Consider the following 27,372-nt stretch of genomic DNA (forward strand, 5'->3'; position numbering starts at 1 on the left):
TTTTTGGCAAATCAGTTCCTATTTTCAAGCCTGTCTTTTAATTCTTGCATCATTCTTAAACATTTAAATCATCTACCTGGTCATTCTAATGTATGAATCCTTTGCAAGTCTGATTCTACCACATCCCTGCCCATGTCCTTTGCTTCTTGTGCCTTGTTTCCTAGTAGATTTGGTGGGTGACCTTTTCCAGAAGCTGCTCACTTTTCCTGAACTTTATCAACAGGCGTTCGTTAAGGACTGCAATGAATCAAGGTTCATTCAGGTAGGATTTGCATTTCTATCAAGCATCTGAGACCACCACATTCTGGAGCCATTTATATTCTTGGCTGGAGGTTTCTCATGAGCAAACCCACACGAGGGCCAGCTCAGTTCTCAAGGGAGACCTTTTTTCAGTTCAGTCAGCGGCAAGGTTCAGTTTTCCTTTGGGATGCCAAGACAGCAGATTTATTATTCGTTCACAGAGGGAGCTGCCCTTGGGGGCCCCAGCTTTCTGGAGGGCTCTCCTACCAGGCCCCTCATTATGCACAGGCATTGCGTTATCTTAGCCCCAGGCACCGAGGACCCCAAAAACCAAGACTGGTTTCACCTGGTTTGTTACATATCTTCAAGGCAAAGGTCAGGCTTCAGCATTCTGCTGCTTCTCTTACCTACTTGCTTGAGTGTTCCTGACTTTCTTGCCAGATCAGTGATGCATTTAAAAAGTATTTGTTGTAATGACTTATTTACCTAGTGTTTTTAGCTGTTTGCAAAGGGAGGATCACTTCAGGCAACTATTCTACTGTGATGCCAGAAACAGACGTGGTCAGCCATTCCTTCTTCAAGTACCTTCTGTCTCCAGGTTTCTTTTCTCCATCTCCTGTCCACTAAAGGCCATCGAGCAGTACGTCAAGGTTCTCACCCCGCCCTCTCTCTCCTTTCTCTCTCTCTGCCACCTTTTAGAGCTTCAGCTTTCCCTTCCAATTTATCAATTCCTTCTTTGTTATTATTAGTTCCTCCAGTGAGTTGCTGAGTGTGTGTGTGTGTGTGTGTGTGTGTGTGTGTGTATGTGCGCGCTGCTTATTTTCATAAACATTCTTTGTTTCCAAGATTTCTAAACAGATCTTCCTCATGCCTAATCCCTGTTCCTGAGACATGGGGCTCAGTCCCTCTTTTATCTCTGTGGTAATAAAACAAACACTCATTTTAAAAGCCTGTTAGGATGTAACTGTTTCAGCTTCCTTGGGTGTAAATTCTTCCACATGTTGGGATGGTAGCCATTCTTCAAGGTGTTGGATTTTCTCACATATTTTGTAATGTGAGTCTAAGTGCCCATCGTGTGTGATGGTTTTTGTTCTCCTCTCTCTCTCTGCCTGGCAGTTTTCTATAGGCATAGAGAGCTGTAAATGCAGAAGGAAACTTCTCATCAGCACTCGGGGCTCTTGTTCTGTGGGGCTGACCACACTCTAGTCCTGGTGGGAAGCTAGCCGCCAGTCACCACGTGTGAGTCTCACACTGTCACGGACGAGCACCCCACTTCCTACAGCAGTCCTGGGCCGGGGACACCTTCTTATCCTTTATTCCCAGGAAGGGAAGCCCAGCTCCAGACGCTGCTATGCAGAAGGAGTGTGGCTTTAGACCTGACACCTGTGGGCATGTCTAACCCCCACTGGTGTGGGAACCAGAGTGCTGGGTTGCCCACTGCTCAGCCAGCCACCTGCCACTTTAGCCCTATCATCCCTGCAAGTTTCTGCTCCCTTTCTGCACAAATTACCTTCCTTGGGTAGCTGCGTACTTTTAGCTGAAAGCATTTACTTTTTTGTATGAGCATGCTGGTCTCTGTGTGCACACACTCACTCCACCACTATGACCTGGGTCCTTGGCACTGTCTGCCAGAGCCAGGCCATGTGTTCCTCCGACTGAGCACAGAGGGGACGACACCCTGGAATGACACAGGGTGGGGGTGGGAGGCTCAAGGGGAAACCCTGAACTCAAGAGTGTAATCATTCTGGTCATGAAATTCTAGCTGGCCACAGGTACTTGGACTCGGGAGTTGTGGCCAGCTAGTCACTCTGGAGAGTCAGCTCCAGAGAAGGCTCACGGTCCTAATGCCAGGACCCTGGGGACTCAGGGTCCATGACCACACTCAAAACCAAAGCTATGATACCCTAGTCTATATGAGCCACCCTCCCCAATACAGGGGCCCTGTCCCAGAGAAGCCACAGTCTAGCTCCGACTGTGTTGTGGGGAGAAGGGCTACTTGGGGTTGTGCAGGGTGAGAGAAAACAGCACCAGGGGCCTGGAATCTGGAGCGGCCCAGAATGGAGCCTTGCCAGGCACAGTGCACCCCCTCCACACCCCCAGCCTCTCTCACACTGTGAGGGAGTCCACAGAGGACCAGGGTGGGAGCCCCTCCACGCTGTCCCACAGACTGCTGTGAGGCCCAGGCCCGCGAGGCTTCTCTCAGACTCGGTCTCTGTCACCTGTGGGTTTTGACACGACTACCTTCTGGACTCAGAAGGTCAGGCCTGGGCCTTTTGCACCCCTCCAGCCTCAACATGCCCAGCCCAACACAGCACTTACTCATACTAAGCTTCACCTCTGCTTTGCCTTGGGGCCCAAACCCACAGCGCCCCAGGACTCAGAAAATATTGACAGGTTTCTGACGCACATACAGGTCTGCTTGTTTCTATTTCTAGAGATAAAAGAAAGTTCAAAATACATACATATGTACAGACACAGCAAGCCCACAGGGTTGCTGTCAGCTCTGCCCCTGTCGGGGTGACGGGGACCACTTAGGAGACAAGGAGCTGACCTCACCCCACGGTGGGGGTTTCAGGCTGATGGGGCGGTTTGGCTCTGGAGGTAACAGCAAGCCCAGCCCCACCCTTGCCCGAGACTACCCACCCACAGGACAGGCCTGACAGGGGCAAGGGGACATGGCGTGCCTCAGTCAGAGTCACAGGCCTCTTGCTCGGTGGTGGCATCCACTGCAGAGGCCAGGCTGTCCTCTTGGCCTTTCAGCCTCTCACCTGGATGAGGGACAGACAGAGGAGTGGGGAGGGGCCCTGTGCTTGGGCCACCACCCAGAGGGCAAGGATCCCGCCTCGCCAGGCCCTGCACTTACGGATCAGCTCGGCAATGGCCCTCTGGGTCCGTTTTTCTAGCTTCTCTAGTTTCTTGGCTACGTCTCTCTTGAGGTCCCTGGAGCAGGCAGGTGTGAGGAGGCAGAAGTTGAAGACTGGCTTGGTGTGGCCTTGGGACCCTCCCCTCCCAAAGCCCCTCTGGCATTAGGAATCACACTCAGCTGCCTGAGGAGACCACCGCGGGGAGGAGACCACCCCGGGGAGGAGGCCAGGAAGCTCCTCTCTCCCTTTCTGCACCCTCCAAAACCCAGCAGCAGTCACCCTTCCGTGTCCCGCTGAGGCAGCGACTGATGGCGCAGACCCACCAAACACGGGACCGAGTCAAGGTGTGCAAGGGTGGGTGGTATCTCAGGGTCCCTCTCAGCCTGGTCCCCTCGGTCACCATCAGGGAGTGACCTGCCCTAGCCCACTGTGGGTCCTGCTCCTCCTCTAGCCGTGTGCTCACCCTCACCACCAGGAGCTTCCAGAAGTGCACACACAGCCTATTCTCCCTGCCCAGGGATTCGGAGGACACATGCCCTGTGCTTCTGTTTCGACAAATAAGAACACCTTCAGTGGTGCTGTACTTGTCACAGAATCACTGGTGAGGGATGTGGCCTGCACCTCTGGCCCAAGGTCAAGTAGAACACAAGCCCCAGGCCACATGGCCCCTCTCTCCCCCACTCTGTATCAGCCTGGTCACAGGGGCATCGGGAAAGGATGAGCAGCCCCATTTCACAGAAGAGGAAACTGAGGACAAAGCAGAACAGGCCAGTGGCAGCAGAACTGGGACAGCAATCTATACCTGCCCTCCCATCCTCTCGCCTCCATCCTGTGGCTCCTTGAGGGCCAAGGCCGGGCTTGCTCAAATGGAGCTCTCTGAGGTGGCCGGACCCCCACCCTTGCAACAGGGACTTCTTCAAGGGACTGCTGCTCCTCACCCTCCTAGAGCCCCTCCCCCGCCCTCCAGGTGTCACCCCCATGGCCACCCTCTCATTCTCCACTTCTGTCCTGTCAGCACGTCCTTTGGACAGCAAGTGCCCACACTGTCCGTCTCCCTGCTGTGAGGTGGGAGAGGCCCAGCCTGAGGGCCCCGTCTGGCACCCAGAGCGGCCGGTGGGTCCGCGCGAGTCCTGCAGCGGCAGCACTCACCAGTCAGGCTTCCGGGGTGCGAGGTTGGCCAGGTCCTGGGGAGGAAGACACACGTGTCAGGACCAGAGGGCCCCCGCTGTGGGCAGACAGGGGACTGAGGCAGAAAGTGGGAGAAAGGAAGGGAGAAAGGAGGGGTGTGGGAAAAGGGGGTGGAAGGGAATGTAGAAGTGGAGAGGAGGAAGAGGGAAGTAGGAGGGAGGAGAGCCGTGGGGGAGGAGAAAAGGGCCCACGACGACGGGGGCCACTCACCACTTCCTCGATGACGGGCTCTGGCTTGGCGGCCTCCAGCTGCTCCTTCACCTTCTCTTCCACTAGAGGGTGCAAGACAACAACACAGGCCTTCGGAAAGGGGCCGCCACTCTCCCTGAGGCCCACGAGGCACACCCGGCACCCCCCGCACAGGAGAGGGGGAGGGTGCGGAACGGGCTCCCCCCGAGACCCTGGGCTCTCTCGCCCCCACCTCTCCCGGGGCACCCAACCTCCAGAGGCGAAGACTCTGTAAAGGCAGCCGTGGAGGCAGGCCTGGGTTTCCCCGGATGACAGCCAACCTGGGGTGAAGGAGGGCCGGCAGGAGGCAGACGGCTAGAGTAGACAGAGCCCAGACCTCCAGCAGGGAAGCATGGCCAGTATTCTCGGCCCTTCTCCCCAGCTGGGAAATGAGAGAGCTGCCTTGGTATATCCACAGGATGGTTCTGCGAAGAGCTGTGAGGACTGGCTTTCCCACAATCTCCAGGGGCTCCTGGGCTCTGAGAACATCCTCTGGGCCCTGGACTAGCTGGGGCACAGGTGGCTTTTCTTCCCATCCCACTTGGATATGTGCTCGCAAGGATACGTGCTCCCCACCTTGGGGAGCCCTGACCTCACGCGCCTCCCAGCTATGCCCAGCGGCTGACGGCACCCTAACCCTGGGTGGGGAGAGCAGGAGGGCCTGCCTAGACCCAGGCGCACTAACAAGTCTGGGCTCCGGGCGCTTCCTCCAACCCCCCCCCCCGCCCCCCCCCCCCCCCCCACCACTCCCCGTCACTGTGGCCACATGTTGCCTCACCTGCCTCCAGCCACAGATGGTGAAGCCGAGGGACGGGACCACTCCCCGCCCCTCTCCCTGGTCCCGCCTACTGCCCCCACCATGGGGGCCCAAACCACGAAGCGAACCACCTAAGAAGCACACGAATCTTGAGGTGAACAACTGGGGAAGTAGACGAGGGTGGGGCGGGGGGTGGCTGAATGGGCAACAATTTGCTGTCTTCAAGATAAATGTACTTATTCATTTATAATTTGTATAATTAGAAACCGGTAACAGAAACGAAGGATAAAAACAGGGCCAGGGGTCTACGTGGTAAGTGTTCTGCATCTCCAGTGTGGAGCATCTCCAGAAGCTCCCGGCTGCTGTGCTGCTCCCCACGCCACGAGACCGGGCAGCCCCACGGCCAGGCCGCTCACACAGGGACACCTGCCGTCAGGGACACCTTCTCCATCCTCTGCGCTCTGGCACTGCCACGCCTCGCAGCCGGCGGGCACCTGCCCGCCCGCTGCTCTCTGAGCACCTGAGTGGTCAGCTCTTCTCCAGGGTCTCTCACTCTGACCCCCAAGTGCCCCCAGGATCCATCCCCACCTATGCCCCTGCCCCTGTTGCCCCTTCCACGTCTCAGCCCAGAGAGGTCCTTTAGGGGAATGGGGCCTCTTCTCTCGCCGGTCCCCGGAAGGCCCTCCAGCCGTGCCCTGACCACCTCTCTGCTGTCACTCAGCACTGACCACTTCTGGATGGCTGTGAGACATTGCCAGGGGTCCTGGAGGCCCAACTTCCGGGCCTGGCACTGCCAGTTACCCTCCAAGAGAGGATGACACCTGACAACGTGGAGGCGGCTGACGGCGCCTTGGAGGTGGAAAGCTGCGGCCCACCTACCGGCGACTGGCTTGGCCTGGGGCACCCTCCTCCTCTTCAGGTCCTCGTCCTCTGGCACGTAGTTCCGCAGCCTGAGTTCCCTACGAGAGGAGATGACAAGCAGAGATGGAGCGAAGCATGTGGCAGTCTCGTTTACCTCGTACACCTGGAGGTCGGACTGTGAGGAAGCCACACGAGCCGGTGACTTCTAGACTTTCCTCCGGTCTCTCTGGAGACGGCCTGGTGAAGAGGGAGAGCACGGGAACAGAAGGACCATAGGGACGGGCCCCCCTCTCCATGCAGCCCCGTCATCTGCCGGGGAGCAACTGGGCGGGTCACTCCACCAAGGCCCCGCCCGCACCATAGGTTCTCGCCCAGAGCTGGGGCCAGGGATGCCCGGGAGCATTCTCTGGCTGTCTCTCCTGGATGAGCTCCATCTGACAGCCGGGAGAACTGAGGGTCAGAGAGACTGGAGCATTTTCATAAGGTCTCACAGCAGTGGCTGCAGCGTCTGACCCAGAGTCAGGGCCGGAGCTCCCGGGCTGAGTTTCTCCTACAGGACAAAGCCGGTGGTCACCCACTGTTTCTCCAAGCCTGGCTTCCTTCTTAGAGCCTTTGTGGCCTGGAGCCGCTGGCACAGACCTCAGCTCCTGGTGGCAAGGGTGTGTGTGTGCGAGGAGTAGCCGGCAAGGGTGAAGGACAGGCACGACAGCATGCAAGGCTGGGACAGCCGGAAGAACTGCATGGCCCCGCGGCCACAAGAGGGCTTTAAAACGCCACTGGGCAGACCCCAAGACCTCCGTGAAGGGAGGGGAGCTGTGAGGGACCAGGATCACACACTGGGCCCGGCCAGCAACAGCGCTGTTACTTTCCTCTCACGTCAGTCCCCTTGGGCAGGGGTGGCCTCCACGCCAGGCGTGTGCTGGGGTCTCCCTGGCTCAGCAGCTCATCAATCCCGACCCCCACACAGGGAAGCTTGACCACAGGAGAAACGGCCCCAGGCTCCCTCCACGGGCTGGCAAAGTGACACTTTGCATGTGGGGGCTGCTGCTTCATAAAGGCAAGACAGACTGTGGGACAGACCATTTCCAGTCTAGGGAAGCAGAACAGCCCCCTGACATGCCAACCAGGTGAGCCTGGGAGGTGGGTCCTCCTTCACTACGTCTTCTGAGCCCCTCAACGGCTGCTGGCCCCTCAGAAGTCCAGGGATGGTTTTCCCAGCAGGAGGGCTCCCACAGTCCGTCACCTACCAAACCCTCTGTGCCGGACAAAACCGCTGCTGAGGTCCCTTGTGCAGGCAAGCTGTTCTACAGATGAGGCAGCAGGTGTCTGTGGCCACACACCTAGCAAGTGGCAGAGGTCTGAATCTGGGAACTTTCTGTTGCCAACCAGTCCCTATCACCAGCTCTGGCAGCCCCCTTCTCTGCCAGGGCCCCATGCCCAGAGTCCACAGTGCTAAGAGCAGGACACCCACCCTGTCCTCTACCCTCTAGCGCCTCCTTCAGGCCTGCTGGTAAATGCCACGGAAGCCCCAGCAGAGAAAGTGGGGCATGATTCGGTACACTGACTTTCGTTCACAACAAGGTAGTGAGAAAAGCAGAAGAGAAACTGGGTGTGGGAAGAAAACTGCATGGAATAGTGAGAAAAAAAAAAAAAAAAAAAAAAAAAAAAAAACTATCGCTCTCAGAAACCAGCTTCAGGGTTTTGTGAGAAATCAGCAGGAGAGGGGAGTCTGCTAGGAACTGGACCCAGAGCTTGAAGCCCCAGGAACAAGTACCCGCGCCCCAGCCGCCTTGCTGCCCAGGCTTCGTAAGATGCTGGAACAGGGAAGACACAGCAGGGGGACAGGGAGAGGGCAGCACAATAGGAAAGAGCAGCACTGGCGGGGGCGGGGGCGGGGGGGGGGGGGAGGAGGCTGGCCACACAGCAGCCCCATCCCCCACAGCAGTGCTACCGCCCAGCGTCCCCTGCTCTCCCTGGGAGCTGAGCACCAGTCCAGCAGTCGAGAACACCTGTGTCCCAGTCACTGTGGGACCATCCCATTCTCGGCCTCAGCTTCCACATCATTAAACAAGAAGGGTATGTCCAGCTCCGTCAAGCTACATCCAAGCCCTCTCTGATTCACTCTGTGAGAGCTCATGAAGAGATAGCCTCTAATGAATGCCCAGTTACCTGCCCTGCCCTCGGCCCCCACCCCTGAAGGGCAAGGAGTCTCTGTGACAGGTCATGGGGGCACTGGGTTCTGCTCCAGGGCCTGGCTTTTCCAACACAGAGCCGAGGTTTAACCCCCTGCTTCTGAAAATGGCTGAAAACACCTGACAAGAGACATACTTTTATTTATTTATTTGTTTGTTTGTTTGTTTATTTATTTTTACCGTTTATTCACTTTTGAGAGAGAGAGAGAGCGTGAGCAGGAGAGGGGCAGAGAGAGGGGGAGACACAGAATCCGAAGCAGGCTCCAGGCTCTGAGCTGTCAGCACAGAGCCCGATGCGGGGCTCGAACTCACAAACCGTGAGATCATGACCTGAGCTGAGGTCGGACGCTTAACCAACTGAGCCACCCAGGAGCCCCGAGACATATTTTAAAAAATCTGTTAGCCTTGGACAAGCCCCAAGGCAACCAGGATCTGAGGGACTGCAATCATAGGAAGGGCAAGTGTGACAGGTGAGCCTGACACTGGGCACCTCATCTCCCCTAAAGCATCTGTCTATTTACGAGCAGAGGCTGCACAGCTGAGACCCCAAGGAGAGCTCCCTGCAATCTCATGTGGCCGAAGAGATAAAAGTTTCCATCAGTGCAGGAAGGAAGCCTCTTCCCCAGTCCTGAGAGGGTGGGTCAGGGCACCCCTAGTCTAACTGCCTGCCCGAAGCTCGAATACATCTTCCCTGGAGGAAAATAACTGATTCAGAACCCCAGATTATCTCTAAGATTTTTCATACACAACATCCAGGATTCAACCAAAGCCATGAGAAAAGAAAAGAATAATAAAGGTGACAGAAATACACTCACAGGAGATCCAGATATTAAAACGATTAGAAATGAAATATAGGGGCACCTGGGTGGCTCAGTTGGTAAAATATCTGACCTTGGCTCAGGTCATCATCTCACAGTTTGTGGGTTCAAGCCCCGCATAGGGCTTTCTGCTCTAAGCACAAAGCCTGCTTCAGATCCTGTCTGTCTTTCTGTCTCTCTCTCTCTGCCCCTCCCCTGCGCTCGTTCTCACTCTCTCACTCAAAAAAATAAACGTTTAGGGGCGCCTGGGTGGCTCAGTCGGTTAAGCATGCGGCTTCAGCTCAGGTCATGATCTCGTGGTTTGTGAGTTAGAGCCCTGCATCGGGCTCTGTGCTGACAGCTCGGAGCCTGGAGCCTGTTTTGGATTCTGTGTCTCCCTCTTTCTCTGCCCCTCCCCCACTCATGCTCGGTCTCGGACTCTCTCAAAAATAAATAAACATTAGAAAAAAAAATCTAAAAATAAATAAATGTTTTTTAAAAAGAAATGAAATATAAAATAACTGAAATTTGGGGGTGCCTGGGTGGCTTAGTCGGTTAAGTGACCGACTTTAGCTCAGGTCATGATCTTGTAGTTTGTGAGTTGAGCCCCACATCAGGCTCACTACTGTCAGTGCAGAACCTGCTTCGGACCCTCTCTCCCCCTCTCTGCCGTTCCCCTGCTTGTGCTTGCTCTCTTTCTCAAAAATAAATAAACATTAAAATAAAATAAAAATAAAAATAAAATAACATAGCACATTTTTTAAAGTTCAGGAAGATATACCACAAGGTGGAGAATTTCAGCAGAGTATCTGAAACTGTAAAACTTAATGAAATGGAAATTCTGCAACTGAAAATCAACCAAAGTTAAGAACTCAATAAATGGATTTAACAGCAGTTTAAAACAGCTAGAGAAAGGGTTCGTGAACCACCAATAAGTCAGAAAATACCCAGACTGAGGCACAGAGGGAAAACAGTTGGAAAACAGAGAAAAGAACATAAGAAACCTATGGGACATAGCAAGAAGATCTAACATACATATAACGACAGTCCCAGAAGCAATGTTTAAAGAGATAATAGCGGGGGGCACCAGAGCAGCTCAGTCAGTTAAGTGCCAACTCTTGATTTCGGCTCAGGGCACAATCTCACAGTCCGTGAGTTCAAGCTCTGCATCAGGCTCCATGCTGACAGCGCAGAGCCTGCTTGGGATTCTCTCTCTCTTTCCCTCTCTCTCTGCCCCTCCCCTGGTCGTGCCTGTACACTTTCTCTCTCTAAAAATAAATAAAACATTAAGAAAAGAGAGAGATAATAACTGAAGATTTTACATAATAAGTGGAAAACATCAAGCCATACAATATACACAGATTAAAGAAACACTATGAACCCCAAAGAAGAGCACACCTGGGCAAATCATTATCAAACTCCTAAACACCAAAGACAAAGAGAAAATTCTTAAATTCAACAGACACCTGATCTTCAAAGGAGAAATAAAACGGACAGCTGATTTCTCGACAGAAACAATGGAAACCGACAATGGGGTGATATGGCCAGAGAAAGAAAAGTTGGCGAAACTGGTTGTCAGGGAATCTGTTCTTTACTAAAGGGAGTGCTTTTGACAGAAGGAAAATGACCTCAGATGAGAGCAATCAAACTGCAGGTAGGAATTAAACGCCTCAGAAAGAGTAACTATGTGGGGAAATCTAAATGAATATTGACTGCACAAAAGAGTAAAGATGACTTGTGGGATTGAAAATGCAGCAGCAATAGCACTAGAGACGGGAAGAACCATCCATGGTGTGAGAATGTTCTGCAGCCCTGGCGTCGCATGGGAAACGGCACAGTGTTACTTTATGTTGGACTTCGGTAAGTTCAGGATGTATGTTGTATCCCTACGGAAACCCCTAACGGGAAAAGGAGTATATAATTAACAAGTTATATTAACAGGAAATGGAATGATTAAAAACAAAACAAAAATCCAAAAAACCAAAATTGAGATAAAAAAGGAAAGCTGAGAAACAACAGGTTCACACACAAAACGGGCCCAGGCCTCCATCCTGGGGGCTCCCCACGGCGGCATCTGGCGGTATCCGGAGCTGCCACAGCTCTGGGAGGCTGGGAGATGGGACTACACCACGCCAGCCGGGCCCCTCGGAAGCTGCCACAGTCACTAGGCAGACAGTGGCATCTGGAGCTCACTCTTCCAGAGGCCACTGGAGCCACGCACAGGTTCTGCTACCCTGGTCTTAGAATGTGGAGGCTGCGGCGGGAGGAGGTGCTGGAGCCCGAGGCTCCTAACAGGGTGACCTGGGTCCAAATCCCAGCTTTGATGCTTCCGAGACAAGGATGGGAAGGGTCATGCTCTCACTGGCTTCCACATGGAAATCAAAGACATCTTGATTTCATGAGGCTGTGTAAGGGATTCAAGCTGTGGACATCGATACTGAACAGAGTAGTGCCCTGCAGCACAGAGTCAAATCTCCCAGGAGTGCCTTGTTCTCACTCCACAATGCTGCCCCAGAAGCCCCGCCCCATACCCCAAGGGCTCCACCTGCCAGGGTGGGAATATGGCAGACTGTCCCAAGATGGGACAGTTAGCCCTCCAAAGCCCAGAGAGTAACCCTCGAGTGCAGCTGGGAACAGCAACCCAGCAGACACATACGTGGCCTAGCAAGGCTTCTCAAAATACCTCCATGAGCTAGGGTGCCTGAGCAGATAAAGTGGTCCTTGTGTGGCCCACCGGGTGGCAGAGATGTGCCTATTCCTGCACACCACACACCGAGTGGCAGGACGGGCCAGGACATACCATCAGCAGTTGAGGGCTAGCCAAAGAACAGAAAACTACTCTCTCCCTGCCTGCCTCCTCAGTGTGTCTGGTCTCCACGAGCCCGGCCTCGGTCACGAGTGAGTCCCGGAAGCGGGGCCAGCCAGGAGCCTGGCTTCTCTTCTCTTACTTATCTCTGCAGCCCTCTCTGCTCAGAACCGGGTGTAGAATGGACCTGGACTGGACTGAAATCTGCGGATAGGGCTTAGAAGACAGGCTCTGAGGCAAGGCCTAAGCAATAGGCCATAGGCAGGGTGAGCTGGCCCCAGCCCCAGCCCCGGCCCCGGAGGAGCCACAGGCAGAGGCGTGGGAGACGGCCAGGCCAGAGGAGTGCCCAGAACTTTTCCCCAGCCATCTCCGGGCCTGAGGCTACAAAACACATGAGTCCTGAGCTAGGGGCTACAGAGGACACAGACTTGAGCGCCCCTTCCCCGAGCTAACCCTCTCCTGGTGGGGAGAGAGCGCTTCACGCAGACCCTGGCCACATGCCCTCTGGCCTGTATCAACAGAATGCCACAGGACCAGAGGGACAATGAAGATGCTCTTTGTGACTTTTGTGGGATGAACGCCATGATGTGCTACTGCTAGACTAACCAGAGCAAGGTGAGGAAGAGTAGCGTGCTGTCACGTGTGTAAAAACAAGTGTGCTGTTTGGCGGGGGGGTGGGGTTGGACATACCAGCATATCTTCCTATCTGTGTACCGCCTACCTCTGGAAGATGCCAAGAAGCTGGCCCTAAAAAGGTGGTCTTAGGGGCACCTGGCTGGCTCGGCTGGTAGAGCACATGACTCTTGATCTCAGGCTTGTGAGTTCAAGCCCCACACGGGGGCAAGGAGCCTACTGAGGGGAGGGGGGAGGTTGTCTTATAAGCAAGAGTTGGGAGTGAATGAAGAATTTTTTCCCCGTGTGCCTTTTAATACCTTTGAATTAGGAGCCACGAATCCCTTACATAACTAAGATTAAATGTGTAAATATACACCCAAATAACTACAGACGTCAGATCCATCACTGCATAACCACTGAAAACGTTGTCTGTGAAAGACTGCCCTTAACACGCAACCGAACAATTAACAGAAAGACAAAAACAACCAAACGCTGACAGTGATTATCTAAGCGATTTTTTTACTTGCTTCTCTGATTTTCTGTAGTTTCTAGAGTTGCTAATGTAGTTAATATTCTGTCTGCACAGAAACAGCCAACCAATTAGACAGAAGAAAACAAAAAAAAGAGGCAGCAGGCAGAGGGGACACAGTGAGGCTGACCCCCAGGAGCAGGGACTGTGGTGGGCTCAGCACCCGGCAGCCATCAGCGCCTCTGGCCAAAGAGAAGCAGAGGCCAAGACGCGCTCCGGAGGCTTTTGGCCCTGGAGTCTACGGACAGGAGGACAACACGGTGAGCCCAGTGCCTTCTAGGACTCCATCCTTTGCAACCACGTGTCCTGGGCCACCCACAGGCCCCTCCATGGAGGCAACTGGCATCTGAGTTTAGCCTGTGGTCTGTCCCATGGGGAGGACAGACACAGAGGCCACCTGGGAACCTCTACTTTCACCCTCTCTGATCCAGGGTCCCCAGTGTCCCCTGAACAAGACTAAGCCTCTTAGCACAGTCCTGGCCTCATTCCTCATTGGTCCCTACAGCCTGTTTTCCAATCAAATGTCCCCTGGGTCACTGCCAGCCCTGTCTCCTACACACTCTGAAGCCCCTTAGGCTTCAAGAGCTAGCTCAACAAGATGGCACTCTGGGCAGCCCAAATGTCCCCACTCACCCCAAGACAGCTGACTGCTCCTCTCCTGTGCCCCCTCTTTGCCCTACATGCCCCTACCCTCTACTCAGCAGCCCTCACACCCCACTGCACATGGCCCCTTTGTGGCTGTCCTGCACACCCTGCCTTACAAGTGCCTAGGGACTGAGCTCCAGCACTAAGCTCCCAGCATGCGCTTGCCCCCGGCTCGATGGAAGAATTCAGAGAGGGCACTGATGGGTGGCCAGGGGCCCTGTGGACCTTTCAATGCTTGGGAAGACAATATAGGAAGTAAAGGATTTGTGCCCAGGAGATTCAAAAAAGGCAGGAATGTGTTCTGGTCAAGGCAGCCAACTCCTAAGTGACTTCCATTGTCTCCGTGGCAAAGCAACAGTGATGCCCAGGTCCACATTCTATGGAGCCTCCTTAAATTGGGGGAAATGTACCCTTTCCCATCTCCTCTCTTCCGCCTTCCCCCCAGGCATCTGAGGAGACCTATCAAGTGCCCGAGCAGGTTTGGTGACCGCTGAGACGTCTTCCTCAAGACCAGCTGCAGGGCCCCCCAGGCGTGGGCTGGCTGGGAGAGCCCGGGGAGAGGACACGGAGGTGCCTTTTCACACCTTCCATGTGTGCCATTCAGGGGAAGGGAGGAGAAAGCTGGCATTCTCTGTAAAGTGGGAAACTCTACCCAGGAGCAGAGTTCTAGAATGTCCAAGTGAAAGGAAATTTCCAGATGATGTGGTCCAAACCACTCCCTGGTGAACGGGCATCAGAGAAAGCCCACTGCTCATGGAGGTTTCCTAGCCCTGGCCCACTTCACCCCCCTTCATCCATGCTACCAGCCTTACCCTCTGGGACACGAGCCTCTCTTCTCACCTCGCACGCAGCCCCTGTCCTGCACCCCTGGAGAGAGGCCGGAATGGGGCAGTCCCACGTGGCCTGCTGAGAACACAGCCCACCCCACCCGGCTACCTTGGTCCCTCCTGGACCAGAAAGAGGGCTGTCTCGAAGCTCTCCCCCCAGCCACTGACCACAGGGAAGGCCAAGCCCAGGAGGGACCTGCGAGACCCTGGAGGCCAGCACTGGCTGAAGACAGCAGCTCTGACCGCAGAGGCACACAGTGTGCACATCCGGGGTACAGAGACGCAGGGCTCTTCCAGGGACACACACACCCCAACAACCTTCTAAGGGGTGCCTTAGGCTCTGCACACGGACGACACTCACCTCCGTGTCCCCAATACAAACAAGGCCTCGTTTCTTGCTACCAGTGGCCAGACCCTGGAGACCCATGAAAACAAGGTGACAGGAGACCATCTCAATTGGTGTGCACAAGGGCTCCAGAGGCTGGGGGTCACTTCCCTCAAGACTGATGAAAGCGTTCAACCCTCATGACCTGATAAGCCTGCTCTGGGGAACTTATTCCGTAGAAATAGCAACAAAACAGGGACAAACAAAACACAATGTTCCACACAGAAATGTTTCTGGTAGCACAATCTGTAGCAGCCCTGGGCAGACACTTGTGGCTCTCTTCTGGCAGAGTCCCCCAGAGGATGAGCACCCTTCCAGATGCCGGCCAGGACTCGGGGTGAGGGTGGGTGGGAATGTCCAGCTCGGGACAGTGCAGTCACAACACCTAGAAACTTCACTATAGGTAAAGTGCAAGATCAGCGTGGAAACTGTTGGGCTACGGTGATGTTTTTGTTTGGCGGCTGCTGAACAGTTTAACCCAGGACACTTGGATACTTGATGGTTGGCTTAATAGCAAATGAAACTTTTAAAGAGCCCAGCGGCTTCCCCACTCATGGGCAGAAGACATAGGACTCCAGCTGTCCTCCCAAAGGATGACTCTGGCCACACCATGGGGACAGACTACAGATAGGGGACAAAGCTCCCTCCCCTTCCATCTGGCCAGCTCCACCTCCACGCTGCCAACCACCCCAGGCCTCCTGTCCTACGACAGGCAGAGAGGATGTGGCACAAGAACCGACCACGTGCTGGACGGGGCCACATCACGTGGACAAAGCCTCTCAAGTGACCCCTCAGAGGGCTTCAGGGAAAGCAGTGGGAGCTCCCGCATCCGCTGGTCCTGCCCCGGCCCCAAGGCCCAGGCGACAGGCAGAGAACGGGATAATGCTTGCTTCTCAACAGGAATGCCCTCCACATGCTGCCCTCAGGGCTGCCCTTCAACCTAAGGTGGTTACTGACACGTTCCAGACGTGGAAATCAGTCCAGAGAGGCTCATGGATGCGTTTGAGGCATCGGAGCGAGGGAAAAGTCAGAGCCAGAATCCAAACCCAGGTCTCTGGCCTTCAGGCAGACCCCAGTCCCCCTCACTGAGCTCCTCAGGGACCCGCAATCACGCGGAAAAGTAAAGGCTTCCTGACCCCACGCCTGGGAGTCCTGCCCAGGGCTGCAGTCCCACTTGCAGTGCAAGTGCTCTGAGCCCTTGGTGTTCCTTAAGGGGAAAACGCATGCTAGGCACCCCCCACCCTCCCGCTCCAGGAGTGCAGCCCACAGCGCCATTCTTGAAACCCCTCTTCCCTCTCCAAAGCCCATCCCCTCAGCTCTCCGAGCTACCAGGACCCCCACTCAGCTCCTAAAATCACAGCGGGTCACAGGTGTTAGCGGCACAAAGGGCTTTAGAAATACACAACAGAAAGGCAGCCACGCCTTTGCCTTAAAAACAGGGAGGCCACGGGGCACCAGAGCCGCTAGGGATGGGACCCACGTGGGAGCCCCACCGAGACAGACTGACAGCTATGTTCACCCAACTGTGTCGGCCCCAAGGCCCACCAAGAGCACCAGATGCCCAGCCCCTGATGGTTCAGAAGAGCCAGCAGCTGTTCAAGGCAATGCCCAGGGCCAAGGGTCAGGTCCCTGCCCGGCTCGAGCTGCCGGCACAGCAGGGTCATGTGGCCTGCACCCGCTCCCACCCGAGCCTCTGCAGAGCCCAGACCACGTTCTCTGGATTTCCAGGTTGGGCTTTGTACCCACCCCACCTGAAAACGCACAGCTGACGGGGACGTGAAGCACCAGAAATGGCTGAGGTACCAAAAATCAAGAACTGAAAAATAAATTATGAGTAGTACTCTCAAAGAAATATTAAGCAGCCATTGAGAATCTTGTAGAAGAGTATTTATCAATAGATGGTCGGGCTACAGTACGTGAAAACGGTAACAGCAGGATATGCACAGATACATGGTGGTCTGTATTTTCTAAGTTTTCCACAACTGAAAGAAATATATAATTTAAGTACTTTGTGTCAATTTAAATTTTAAAAGAGGAGGAGGGTAAAGGCTTTGGCAGCTGAGCTGAACCCCAAAGGGCCCACAAGACGAGGCCAGACACTGGCCACACTGGCTGTCTGGGGCCAGACAGGACTGGGGAGAAGGAGCCTGCACAGCCCCTCGCCCCCCATCCTCCTGGGGCCCAACCCGTCGCACAGGCCACACGGTGGATGGCGCTCAACCCCACTAGGCTGCCCTGGGCTGTAAGCTGCCAGCCTCTGCTGCAGGCTGCCAGAGAAACCCTTCTCTTCTCGCCGCACAGCTGCCTGGCCCCCCTGATGCCCACCCCACCGGCCCCGGCCAAGAGGGCACGTGGTACGGAGGCTCTAGCACCTCCGTGTTTGGGAGCAGCGCTAAGGGTGAAGGTCATGGAGCAGAACCAGGCCTGGCCTGCCTCAGGAGCTGGCAGACAGAGGCATCTGGGGGGAGTCCCAGCGCTGTTCCGCTTGCTCTCAGGAGGGAGATCTTGGACAAGTCATTTCATCTGCATGAAGCAGAGCTTCTTCACCTCACGGTGCACCACACCTACCCCCAGAACAGACAGGGGGATTTACTGAGAAGGGCTTTGGAAGCACTGATGATCATGACCTACGAGATCAGGACTTCTTTCCACGAAGAAAGGACCCAGCCAGCCTCCCACCTTTCCCTGACACAGAAGGGAAGTGCCTGGCCTGGTCTCATGGTGAACACTGCCTTCCTTCAACTAGTTCTCTCTTGGTTCATTCTCCCACATTCCAGGCCTATTCCTGAGCAACAGGGTCAGGAAAAGCAGAGCGGCCGCAGGTCTTTGTGCTGGTGCCTCAGCACGAGCCATGGAGCCGCGCTCCCTCCCCAGTGCCACGGATGGGACAGCCCCAGGCCCGGAGCGCAGTGAGGGAAGCCAAGAGGAGTGGGTGAGGGCCACTCTGGTGGTTACCGCTACAGTGGAACAAGGGCCACTGAATCAAGCGGATGCCACGGGTCTGTGAGCACGCCCTGGCACACAGACACCGTCCTGGGGACCCAACTCGCAGACAAAAGAAGGCCTGCCATTCGCCAGCCTACAGGGTTTGGGCGCCAGGCCAGGCCCAGGCTGGGCCTCAGCTGGGATGGGACCTCTCTCCACACGGGAGTGGGAGAACTGGTTTTCCATCCTGAAGAAGGAGGGCCAGTGGCCCAGTTTCTTCAGCAGCAGTGTGTGACACGCACTCCAGAGTGAACCACTGTCCCCGAACGGTGACTGCTCCAGCTGGGTGCAGACCTGGATCCAAAGTCAGAGGGAGGTGGTGGCTGTGGGGGCTGAGGGTTTGAGGCTTGCTTGTTCAGGCACTCAACAAGACACGCTCCCCTGCCCCATGCCCGGTAGAGTGTGCAACACCTCCCCTCTCCTCCCACCTGGCAGGGTGGCTGTGACTATCAGCCACGAACCCTACCCCAGGCACCCCTCTATGGCACATATGTCAGCTGACTTGCCATCAGAGGAAGTGACTGAGGGCTTGAAACGAAAAAAACAAAAGCAGCTGACAGAAATACCCCTTTCTGTGGGCCAGCTTTCCAGGGCCGCCAGATCATCTCTTATCTAGGCAGCAGGCAAGGAGCTGTGTTAGAGATGAGTCATGGAGGCCCCTCAGAGTTAGCTACAGGGCAGGCTGGCTGGAAGAGGGCGGATCCAGCCCAGAGAACAAGCAGGACCCTTTTCTGGCAAACACGTCTTTCCTTCCCACAGAACGTGGCTCAGGCTGGTCCCCCTTCAAGGGACTGACTCCCCACCCTAGTGGGGATTTCGTTGTATGGGGACAGGGCAGGGTTTATCCTGAAGAGAGTAATACAAATTTTTAAAAAGGAATTTTGATCTACAGGTTCCAGGCAATTCCAATCAAAATCCCAGCAAGCTTTTCTCATAGATACCAACAAGCTGATGCTAAAATTTATCAGGGAGGGCAAAGGAACTAGAACAGCCAAGATTCTGAGAAGATTCCTTAGGCAAATGGGCAGGAGCACGGGCAGAGAGGAAGCTGGGTGAGTCGCCAGCATGGCTGGTGAGGGGCGACGTCCTGCGGTGCCTGCCTTCAATCCTGTTGGGTTTTCCTGTTTCCTCAGCCACATACCCTACCCCCCACGCCCCTGCATGTGCAAAATGATGCCGCTCAACTTCTTTGCTGAGGATGATCTGTACCAAGGAAGGGAGGCCCCACAGAAGACCTCCTAACGATTCATTTCTTGGCCAATGTACTTACTTCTATCCTTATCCACCCACCTCCGTTTCCCCCACGACTGCCCTATTTGCAAAGTTAGCATAGCCTACACAAACATTAGTTCTGCCTTTTCCAGGTGTGTCTGGAGTCCTTCAGCTGGCTCAGGAGGGCCTACAAGTGTCTTCTTCCTGCCCACAGCCCAGTGACCGTATCTGCTGTGCTCATCAGGAAAGCAAGTGTTATTTTTCTCCCCATCTTTCAGTCAAAGAAAGCCTCGGGTGAGGCTCACTGAGGCACTGTGACTTGCCGAGGCCAGAAGGCTCCTGAGTGGCAGTCCTGAGGTCTCACCATCAGCCTAGTTCCTACAACTTTGGGGCCGCTGCTGCACAAAGAACTGCCTCAACCTTTCTTAGTTTGCTCAGTCCTGTCAGTGTAAACAAAGGCACATGACGACCTAGTGAACACCAACTGAAGAAACAGGCTGCGTGCCACGTGCCTGTGCAGAGCCTAAAGGCCACCATAGTAAATCCTCCTCCCTGCTCCAGGGATCTGTAGAAAAAGCCCGGGCTGGGGTCTACAAGCAATGGGTCAGAGGATGTCTGTCCATGCCTCTCCAACACGTGGCCACCCCACTCGTCCTTTCACCCTGCTGGTTTACACCTCTGGACCTTCTCTGCCTAAATCCTACCCACTAAGATTCCAGACCTAACTCAAGAGGAATGTTCTCCAGGAGGCCTTGTCCTGCTGCCCTGGGCTGAAGGCAGCCTGGAGTGGGCCCTGCGTTTCTCTCAGGACACTTCAGAAGGGCTGGTGCCCACAGGGCTGCCCACCTGGCACCTAGGCTCAGTGTGCGTGGACCTGGACTGAAGCAGACTATTCTTACCTCCCAGGAGCCAAGGAAGCTGAGATGCTCACCGGTTAACTGGCCTCAGAGGTCATCCCTGCCCCCCCCCCCCCCCCCCCACCGCTCAGTGGACCTAGAAGGTAGCCCCTTTCTCCCCATTGGCAAAGGTGGCCATGGCAGGGGGCTGTGGCCTAGGGGCTGGAGCCTGCTTTCAAGCCGTAAGCATCCTGCTGGGAGTTCCTTTCTAGACTTGGGGTACAGATGAGCAGAAAGGTCCCCTCTTTCCTGGCAGAGACACTGACAGACTCTGCTGCCTCATGGTACTTCTGGAAAGCCCACACCCAAACCCTGGACCCTGCAGTCTGGGGTCACACCCACAAGGGTCTGGCCACTTGGCACAGGGACTGAGGCCTTCCAAGATAAACCCAGACAAACCCTTTACTCTATGCCTGTTAAAGTGAGGAGAGTCTGTTTTTCCTGGGGGGCCACAAATTCGGTCCTGGCTAAGGCTGGGCTTCCTGACAAGCTCGGCAGTGACTGAGCAGCAGAGGGACAGCCACTGAAGTCAAGCCCCTGCCTATTAGGCCGGACTGGCCCACCACACACCCTGCCTTAAAGGAGGCAGGGTCAGAGGAAAGTGGAAGAACAGGATAAGCTGAAGCAGAACCCAATTCAGTGTCTTCAAGTTTGATCCCTGGGCTGCTAAGAGCAAAGGAACAGGGACCCTGCATTCGCTCACTGAGGGGGATCTCACAGGGGGTCTGGAGCTTCACTACAAAGGACTCTAGCAGGTGAACGGGGTCTCTTTGACCCGGAGCTCTCGCACAGGAACCTGGAACCATGCGCCCTTCACTTTCTCTTTCACACTGCTTTCATTATGAATCTCTCAGGCACACAGGAAAATTCAGAGAATAACACAACACTTGTACTCACTTCCTCCAGAGTCAACAAAAGCAACATTTTGCATTTTTTGAGACAGGTTTGTCCCCCACCCCCCACTTTGTTGTTGTTGTTAAAGAAATCCTATGCTGTAGCCCGTGAAAGTCTTTCCCTAATTCTGTCTCCTCCCTGCTTCTCAGCAGCTAATCTGAGGCCAGGAGCTAGTGCACCTCCACCTGCGTGTTTACACTTCTGCAGCTCCCGCTTCATAGCCCTTGACAGCTTACCACACACTTGCTTTTCTGTGAAGTCTGTCTCCCTCTAGAGAATGCCAGCCCCCTGAGGGCAGGGCCTGTTTCGTCCACTGCTGCCTCCCAGGCCAGGAAGGATGCCCTGTGCCAATCAGACAACCAGCCGAGTCGGGCCTTGTTGAACGAGTAACACCTCTATCGCTGTGGGGGCTTCTAAATTTGATATACACGTTCCTACCCTGTCTGTTCTCAGTTCTGAAGCCTGCTTTTTCCTCTATCAATACCATGTTTGAGATTCAATCGCACAGTTCAACAGTCAAGTCTTCTACTCTATGACCCACCCACCTGCTAACCAATGACCCTTCTCTTTCTCATCAAGGAGGACGGGGGATGAAAGCAGGGACCTTCCAGCAGAGCCAAGACAGCCCAGGACTCAACGCTCTAGCCAGTGACGGAGAACCTAAGAACAAACCAGAAGAAAACCAAAGGTTCCCCCAGCAGTTACCACAAAACAGGGGAAACTGTGCAGGTATGCACCCCCAAACCACACAAGTGGAGTCACCTGACAAAAGAGCAACCACCTGGCCTTTGTCTCTGTCACCAGCCAGGCTCCCTGAGGTGATGGGGGGGAGGGCGGGCCCAATAAGCAAGCACAGAGCCCACTGGGGTGGCGAGGGTCCCAGCACCACCAACTGGCACCACCAGCCTCTCAGCACAGAGTTGTTACCATCTCTGATAATAAGGGAGGTGGCAAGGACCCCACAGGGCTGCTGTGAGGACAGTGTGAACCCACTGGGTAAACTGTGAAGCCACACTCACACGTGCATGCACACGCACACACGCACACACACACCCCTCTGTGGACCTGGAAAGCCCTACCTCATTTGAGATCAGCTCCAGATGAGGGGTCTGCTCCTCCTGAGTTCCCACTCACACTGGTAAAGACAACACAAGGCTGTGGCATGAGGAAGGCCTGCTCCCTCCTCCGGGTAGGGTCCCTCGCTCCTGCTATAAACCCGCAAAGCACAGTCTGCCCAGGTTAGTTTTCTGAGGACCTCAAGATCCACTCCCCCAAGTGAGCCAGTGCCGTCAAGCCCTGTGCCTGCTTGGGACAGAGGACATCAAGGTGACCTGTCCATTCGGAAACCAAGTGTGATCCTAAGCACAGCCCCCCAGCTACCCTTATGGCCCCAGCTCAGTGCTGGGTGTGGGAGGGAGGGCACGAGACTCAACGCTGGTATGGGAAGCGCTGGGCAGACATGAAGGTTCTCCCCAGCTCATGAAGACCAAACACAGAGCTCCTGCCTGCCCCACACGCTAGCTCTGCAAGTGGCTCCCGGGTATTTCTGATGCAAAGCAGCACCCAGGTCGTGTGGAGGTGCCAGCCCTCGAGACTGGAGGCAGACCATGTGCCCGCAACCACAGGGGAGAGTGCCAGGTTCAGGGAAACTACAGTTGACTCAGCCAGAAGACAGGATTTGCAAAGAGGAATGCCCGCTATGACCCGAGAGGGGTGGGGGAGCACAGACAGGGATGAAGAAGTGGAGGCCTCTGAGCTGAGCTCCACATGAAGACCGACAGGTCAAAGGCAGAGATGAAAGGAAAACGGAGATGAGGAGGAATCCAGGCTGAAAGAGGATGCCGTCAGGAGATGCTGAAGGGCCAGAGAGGTTATGGGGGGACTAGGTTGGACCAGGCTGGTGGCCTGGACAGAGCTTACACACCAGGCAGGGTCGGGGCCTGATTCTGCAGGTGCCGAAGAATCACGCCACGAAAGCGGTTTGACGGGAAGAGTGATAAACCATAAGGAGGGTCGGGAAGAAATTGCCGGTGGCTGAGTACGAGCCAGCGGGCCAGCAGGGGAAAGGGTACAGAGCAGCCTCAGGCTCCGACTGGGGAGAAGGGCGACACTTTCAGCTCTGAGCAGGCAGCCCGGGGCGGGGAGGAAGGCACGGGGTAAAGACTGTGAACAGAGGTGAGAAGACACAGAAACCGGCAGGTGTCACTGGAGCACACAGGGCAGAGCGCGGCACACGGGCCTCACCTGTGCTTCTCGCCTTCCTCTTCCCCTTCTCTGAGCTGCTTGGTCTTGGGCTCCCCATCTTCCTTGTCCTGCAAAGGAAGGGAGAAAACCACTTGGTCACATGCAATCCTTGATGCCCAGGCACCTGGCGAAAAACGGGACTCCCTGGCCAGGAGCAGCCTGGTGTTGCAGCCCCCAAGTGGGGCACAACACTGGAGCCTCCCTCTCCCCCGTCAGCCTTCTACCCTCCCAAGCCCCCTCTCCACCCCGCCAAACTTAACCACCGGTAAGCCCAGGCCAGACCCCCAGGGGCCCTCAGAGAACACCAGGAGGAGCTAGAAGGTTTTCATGGTGAGTAATGAAGCTGGCCGGTGTCAGAGGCCCACTTCCTGGGTCTGGAGGGAGTCCCCTGCTGAGCTGGGAAGAGTAGTGACCAGCAACAAGGGTGGGGCAAAAGCTCAGGCCTCCGGACTCCCCTTCTCCAGAAACACCTGTTTGCTTACATCAAGGAGGAACCACAGCTCAAACTAGAACTGGGCTTGCAATATGACTCCCGCAATGTATTCAGGGGATGGAGGGAAGGGGAACTAATTTGAAGTTTCTATAGGAAAAATTCTGAATCGTTTTTGTCTTTCTCCTGCCCCCCATCTCTTTGCGAGTCTAAAGAAGTCATGTTCATGTCACACTTGACATAGCATACTTGTTCTCCAGATCCACCAGGGGCCACAACAACGGATACCACCAGGCCGCGTCCACCTGTGGAAGCAAGTCTTCCTGGACCTTCTCCCTTACTCCGTTAGATCAGACTGGGGACAGACAGACATCCACGGTGTGTGCAGCGGTCTGTGCTCAAATGCATGACCATGCTCTCTGCTCTCAGTGCATGTCCTGAGAGACTCCAGGGTCTCCCTGCCTGCCAGGGCTGACCCTCCAGAGGGTGTCACTGTGTACTTCATTTCTGGCAGCAACGTGCCTTCGACCATCTCGCTGGGGCAGTGTTCCGAGAAGACATCAGTAAGGTGCCACAGGGAGCTGGCTATGACATAAGAAAGAGCTGGTGGCGGGGGTGGAGGTGGGGTAGGGGGGTGGGGGTGGGGTGGGGTGGAAGCATCTGTCAGGCTTCGTCAAAGGAGCATGAGATTCTTGATCTCGGGGTTGTGAGTTCAAGCCCCATGTTGAGTGTAGAGATTACTAAAAAAAATAAGCTTAAAAAAAAAAAAAAGCTAGAACTGACATAAATTACAGGTGAAGTAGCTGGTGTACTAGCTCTCCTAGAAGTCTGTTTATGCCGCTGATGATTGCCTCCCCAGGAGTGGCATTTATTTTATGAGTTACTTCCTAACAGTGATCATCGTGGAGACTCAGAAAAACCAGACCCACTGTTCCTTGGCCTCCCACTTACGGGGACAGGAGACCACCAAAACCAGCCTAGAGGCTTTTGGCTCAAAGAAAACCTTAGGTGATGTGATCAAGATAATCCTTTGCTCTTTCAACCCAGGGCAGCTTAGTCTCTTGGGGACGAGGCAGGAGGCAGCAGGGAACGAGTGACAGCAGCAACAGGAGAGCAGTCAGCATGGTTTTGTGTGGTGGGGAGGGGATGGAGGGGCAGAATTTGGGTGTTACAGAAGTAGGAAAGGCATTCCTGGAGGGGGGCACAGCTTGAGCCAAGGCGGGTGTGGTCAGATGAACACCTAGGTGGTTGCAATAGCAGTCATGGTGAAGGTGAATGCTGGTAAGGTTGTCAAGGCAGGTGGGGTCAATCACAGAGGGCTCTGACCAGTGTTCTAAGGCACTAGGAGCCCAAAGAGAGGCTGGGGGAGCTGCTGGCAGGACTTTTCCTAAGAGTCTGGCAATCGCACTGGACAAGTAAGCCCTGGAGCAGAGAGGCATTCGTTTGGTGATGGGAAAGAGGGAAGGGAGAACAGAGTACAAGTTCTTTTTTTTTTTTTTTAATGTCTCTATACTTGAGAGAGACAGAGACAGAGTGTGAGCAGAGGAGGGGCAGAGAGAGAGGGAGACACAGAATCCGAAGCAGGCTCCATGTTCTGAGCTGTCAGCACAGAACCCGACATGGGGCTCAAAATCACAAGTTGTGAGATCATGACCTGAGCCGAAGTTGAATGCTCAACAGACTGAGCCATGCAGGTGCCCCTAGAATACAAATCCTTAAATAAGAAACAAGCTAGAGTTCTCGGGGCCTCCAGGGCTGCTGGGGCCTGGGGAGGACCCTCCACAAAGGCCCAACAGACACATGCACCCCCCCCCCCCCGACAAAATGCCAGTGGATTATTCAAGCCATAAGCCTGGACAGTCAAACAAAAGCTCCTTCCCAACTGGCAGGTAGCAGACACCCTGACGGCCATCAGTGCCTGCCTCCCCTTGGTGATGAAGGACAGAGGTGCAAGGGCAGAAAAGGCTCAGCTTTCCCCAAAGTGGGCTGGTGGGCGACCCCACAGGAAGGCTTCTTTCCACAGGGCTCAGTTAACCTGGACTACCTGGCAGAGGAGGGTGAGGACTAAGGAACAGCCTTTGGGAACCAGTCCTGTGCAAACACCATGCCCCTTCTCAGCAGCTACCACAGCCACCGCTGTCCTGGAGTCCCAGAGACACTCAAGTGCCTTGGCGCAGGCCAGTTATTCATTAACAAATGAGAAAACACCCAACTACCTAGGTGACATTTTAAAAAATGCCGGGCAGTCTGGTGGGCGGGCTGTGTCATCACCTCTGCGCACAGTGTGAGGTTAAGGATGACCCCAGCCTGGGCTGCTGTGGGAAGGGCAGGTGCTCCAGAACAATAAAGATATGCGTGTGGGGCAGGAGCAGGCTGACAAATACACAGGCCATATAAACACAAGGACGAGGTGTGCTCCAGTCTTCCCACTCAACAGCGATTCAGATAAGACAGTGAGTGTCATGAGTAGCAGAACAGCTTTTGGACCATCCTGGCCTCGGTCACAGCAGGGATGTGTGACCTGGGATGGCAGCAGGAGGTGCACACCAGCCTCATGCCGCCGCCCCCCCCCCCAACCCCGCCAGCCTCAGAGAATCAAAGGTCCTCCTGGGGCTGTCTTCCATGTCCTCCATGCAATCCACAAGGAGTCTGGTGAATGGCCATCAGGGAAAAGGGAAAAGACTTGACCAAGGCCATAGCGCCTGACAGTGGTGGCTGCAGGTCTGGATCAAGGTCCTGACCCCCACCATGTTCGCCAAGCAGATGAGAGATAGTGTGTCAAGAGTGGCATTCAGTTTCTAAAAACAGCGTTGATCCAGCCACCTCTCCCGTGCCTCCCCCCACCTCCCCACCCCCGCCATAGTTCAGACCTGGTTCAGACATGGCTTGGATCCGGCCATGCGCACTCAGACTGGCCACAGCCAGCTTGAAGTACACCCTGCGAGTGCAGGCAGGGCTCAAGGGGCACAGCATCCCAGGGAATCTGGAGACACTCGCCCACCCGGAGACCATTAAATCTGACTCACCACTTAACCCCTCCCCCCACACACTCTTCCCCAAATCTCCCTTCTTTCTCCTTCCCAGTCCCTGTTCTGTTCTCGGTTCCTTCCCCTCTCCCAAGCTACCTCCATAGGTCCCCACCACAACCCAGCCCACAACCATCCCTGCCCCCCTTGTGGGCCAGCCAGCCAGCTGCCCCTCTGCCCCTCTGCTCTGGAGGATGCAGCTCCCTGCTGCACTTCTCTCCTTTTCCTCTTCCACCTCCCCAAAGACTCTCTCCACCTTACCATCCATGCCCAAGATGCTGGTCACATCTCCTGCTCCTCTGCTCAAAGCTCTCGTTGGCTCCCCAGACCCTCGGGACAACTGCCATTCTCAAGATGCAGTCTCACAAGGCCCCAACACTCGCCCTGCAGCCCATTCCAGAATACCCTGATGCTAGACTCTCTGTCTCAAATCCTGACATGCCCATTCTCATAACCCTGAAGAAAACCCACCCTCTGACCAATTCTGGAGGCCAACCCAAAGGCCACCTCCTGCAGGCAGCCTTCTGAGGTCCACAGGCAATAAGCTTGTGGCTCCTCTGGGCCTAGAGCACATCAGGGTCTGACCCCAGGCCCAGGACACAGTCCTGGGTTCCTCGCTATGCATATCCAGTCCCTCAAGTCCTTCACGTCTTCCTCAAGTGTGGGGGCATTTCCTGGAGCTCCTCCTGGCCTGGAGGAGACAACCTTCATCAAATGTTTGCCTATTTAATTACTCTCTCCACCAATTTCA

The 27,372-nt window shown here is 55.1% G+C and overlaps 1 protein-coding gene across 1 annotated transcript in view; it reads right to left on the minus strand.

Annotated features, from left to right (window-relative positions):
• Positions 1-2,635: 2,635 nt before the first annotated feature.
• Positions 2,636-27,372, minus strand: part of CCDC12 (coiled-coil domain containing 12) — a 53,774-nt gene continuing 29,037 nt past the window's right edge. Inside the window, exons 2-7 of the mRNA XM_040445162.1 lie at positions 23,166-23,233; positions 6,157-6,236; positions 4,503-4,564; positions 4,254-4,288; positions 3,104-3,180; positions 2,636-3,008 (exon numbers count right to left, since the gene is read on the minus strand). Of these exons, the coding sequence (XP_040301096.1) occupies positions 2,926-3,008; positions 3,104-3,180; positions 4,254-4,288; positions 4,503-4,564; positions 6,157-6,236; positions 23,166-23,233 (405 nt within the window). The 3' untranslated portion in view covers positions 2,636-2,925. The remainder of the gene's footprint in view (positions 3,009-3,103; positions 3,181-4,253; positions 4,289-4,502; positions 4,565-6,156; positions 6,237-23,165; positions 23,234-27,372) is intronic.

The sequence above is a fragment of the Herpailurus yagouaroundi genome, unplaced genomic scaffold (genome assembly GCF_014898765.1).
Source record: "Herpailurus yagouaroundi ecotype Mexico unplaced genomic scaffold, PumYag 193, whole genome shotgun sequence".
In the NCBI taxonomy this organism is placed as follows: domain Eukaryota; kingdom Metazoa; phylum Chordata; class Mammalia; order Carnivora; family Felidae; genus Herpailurus; species Herpailurus yagouaroundi.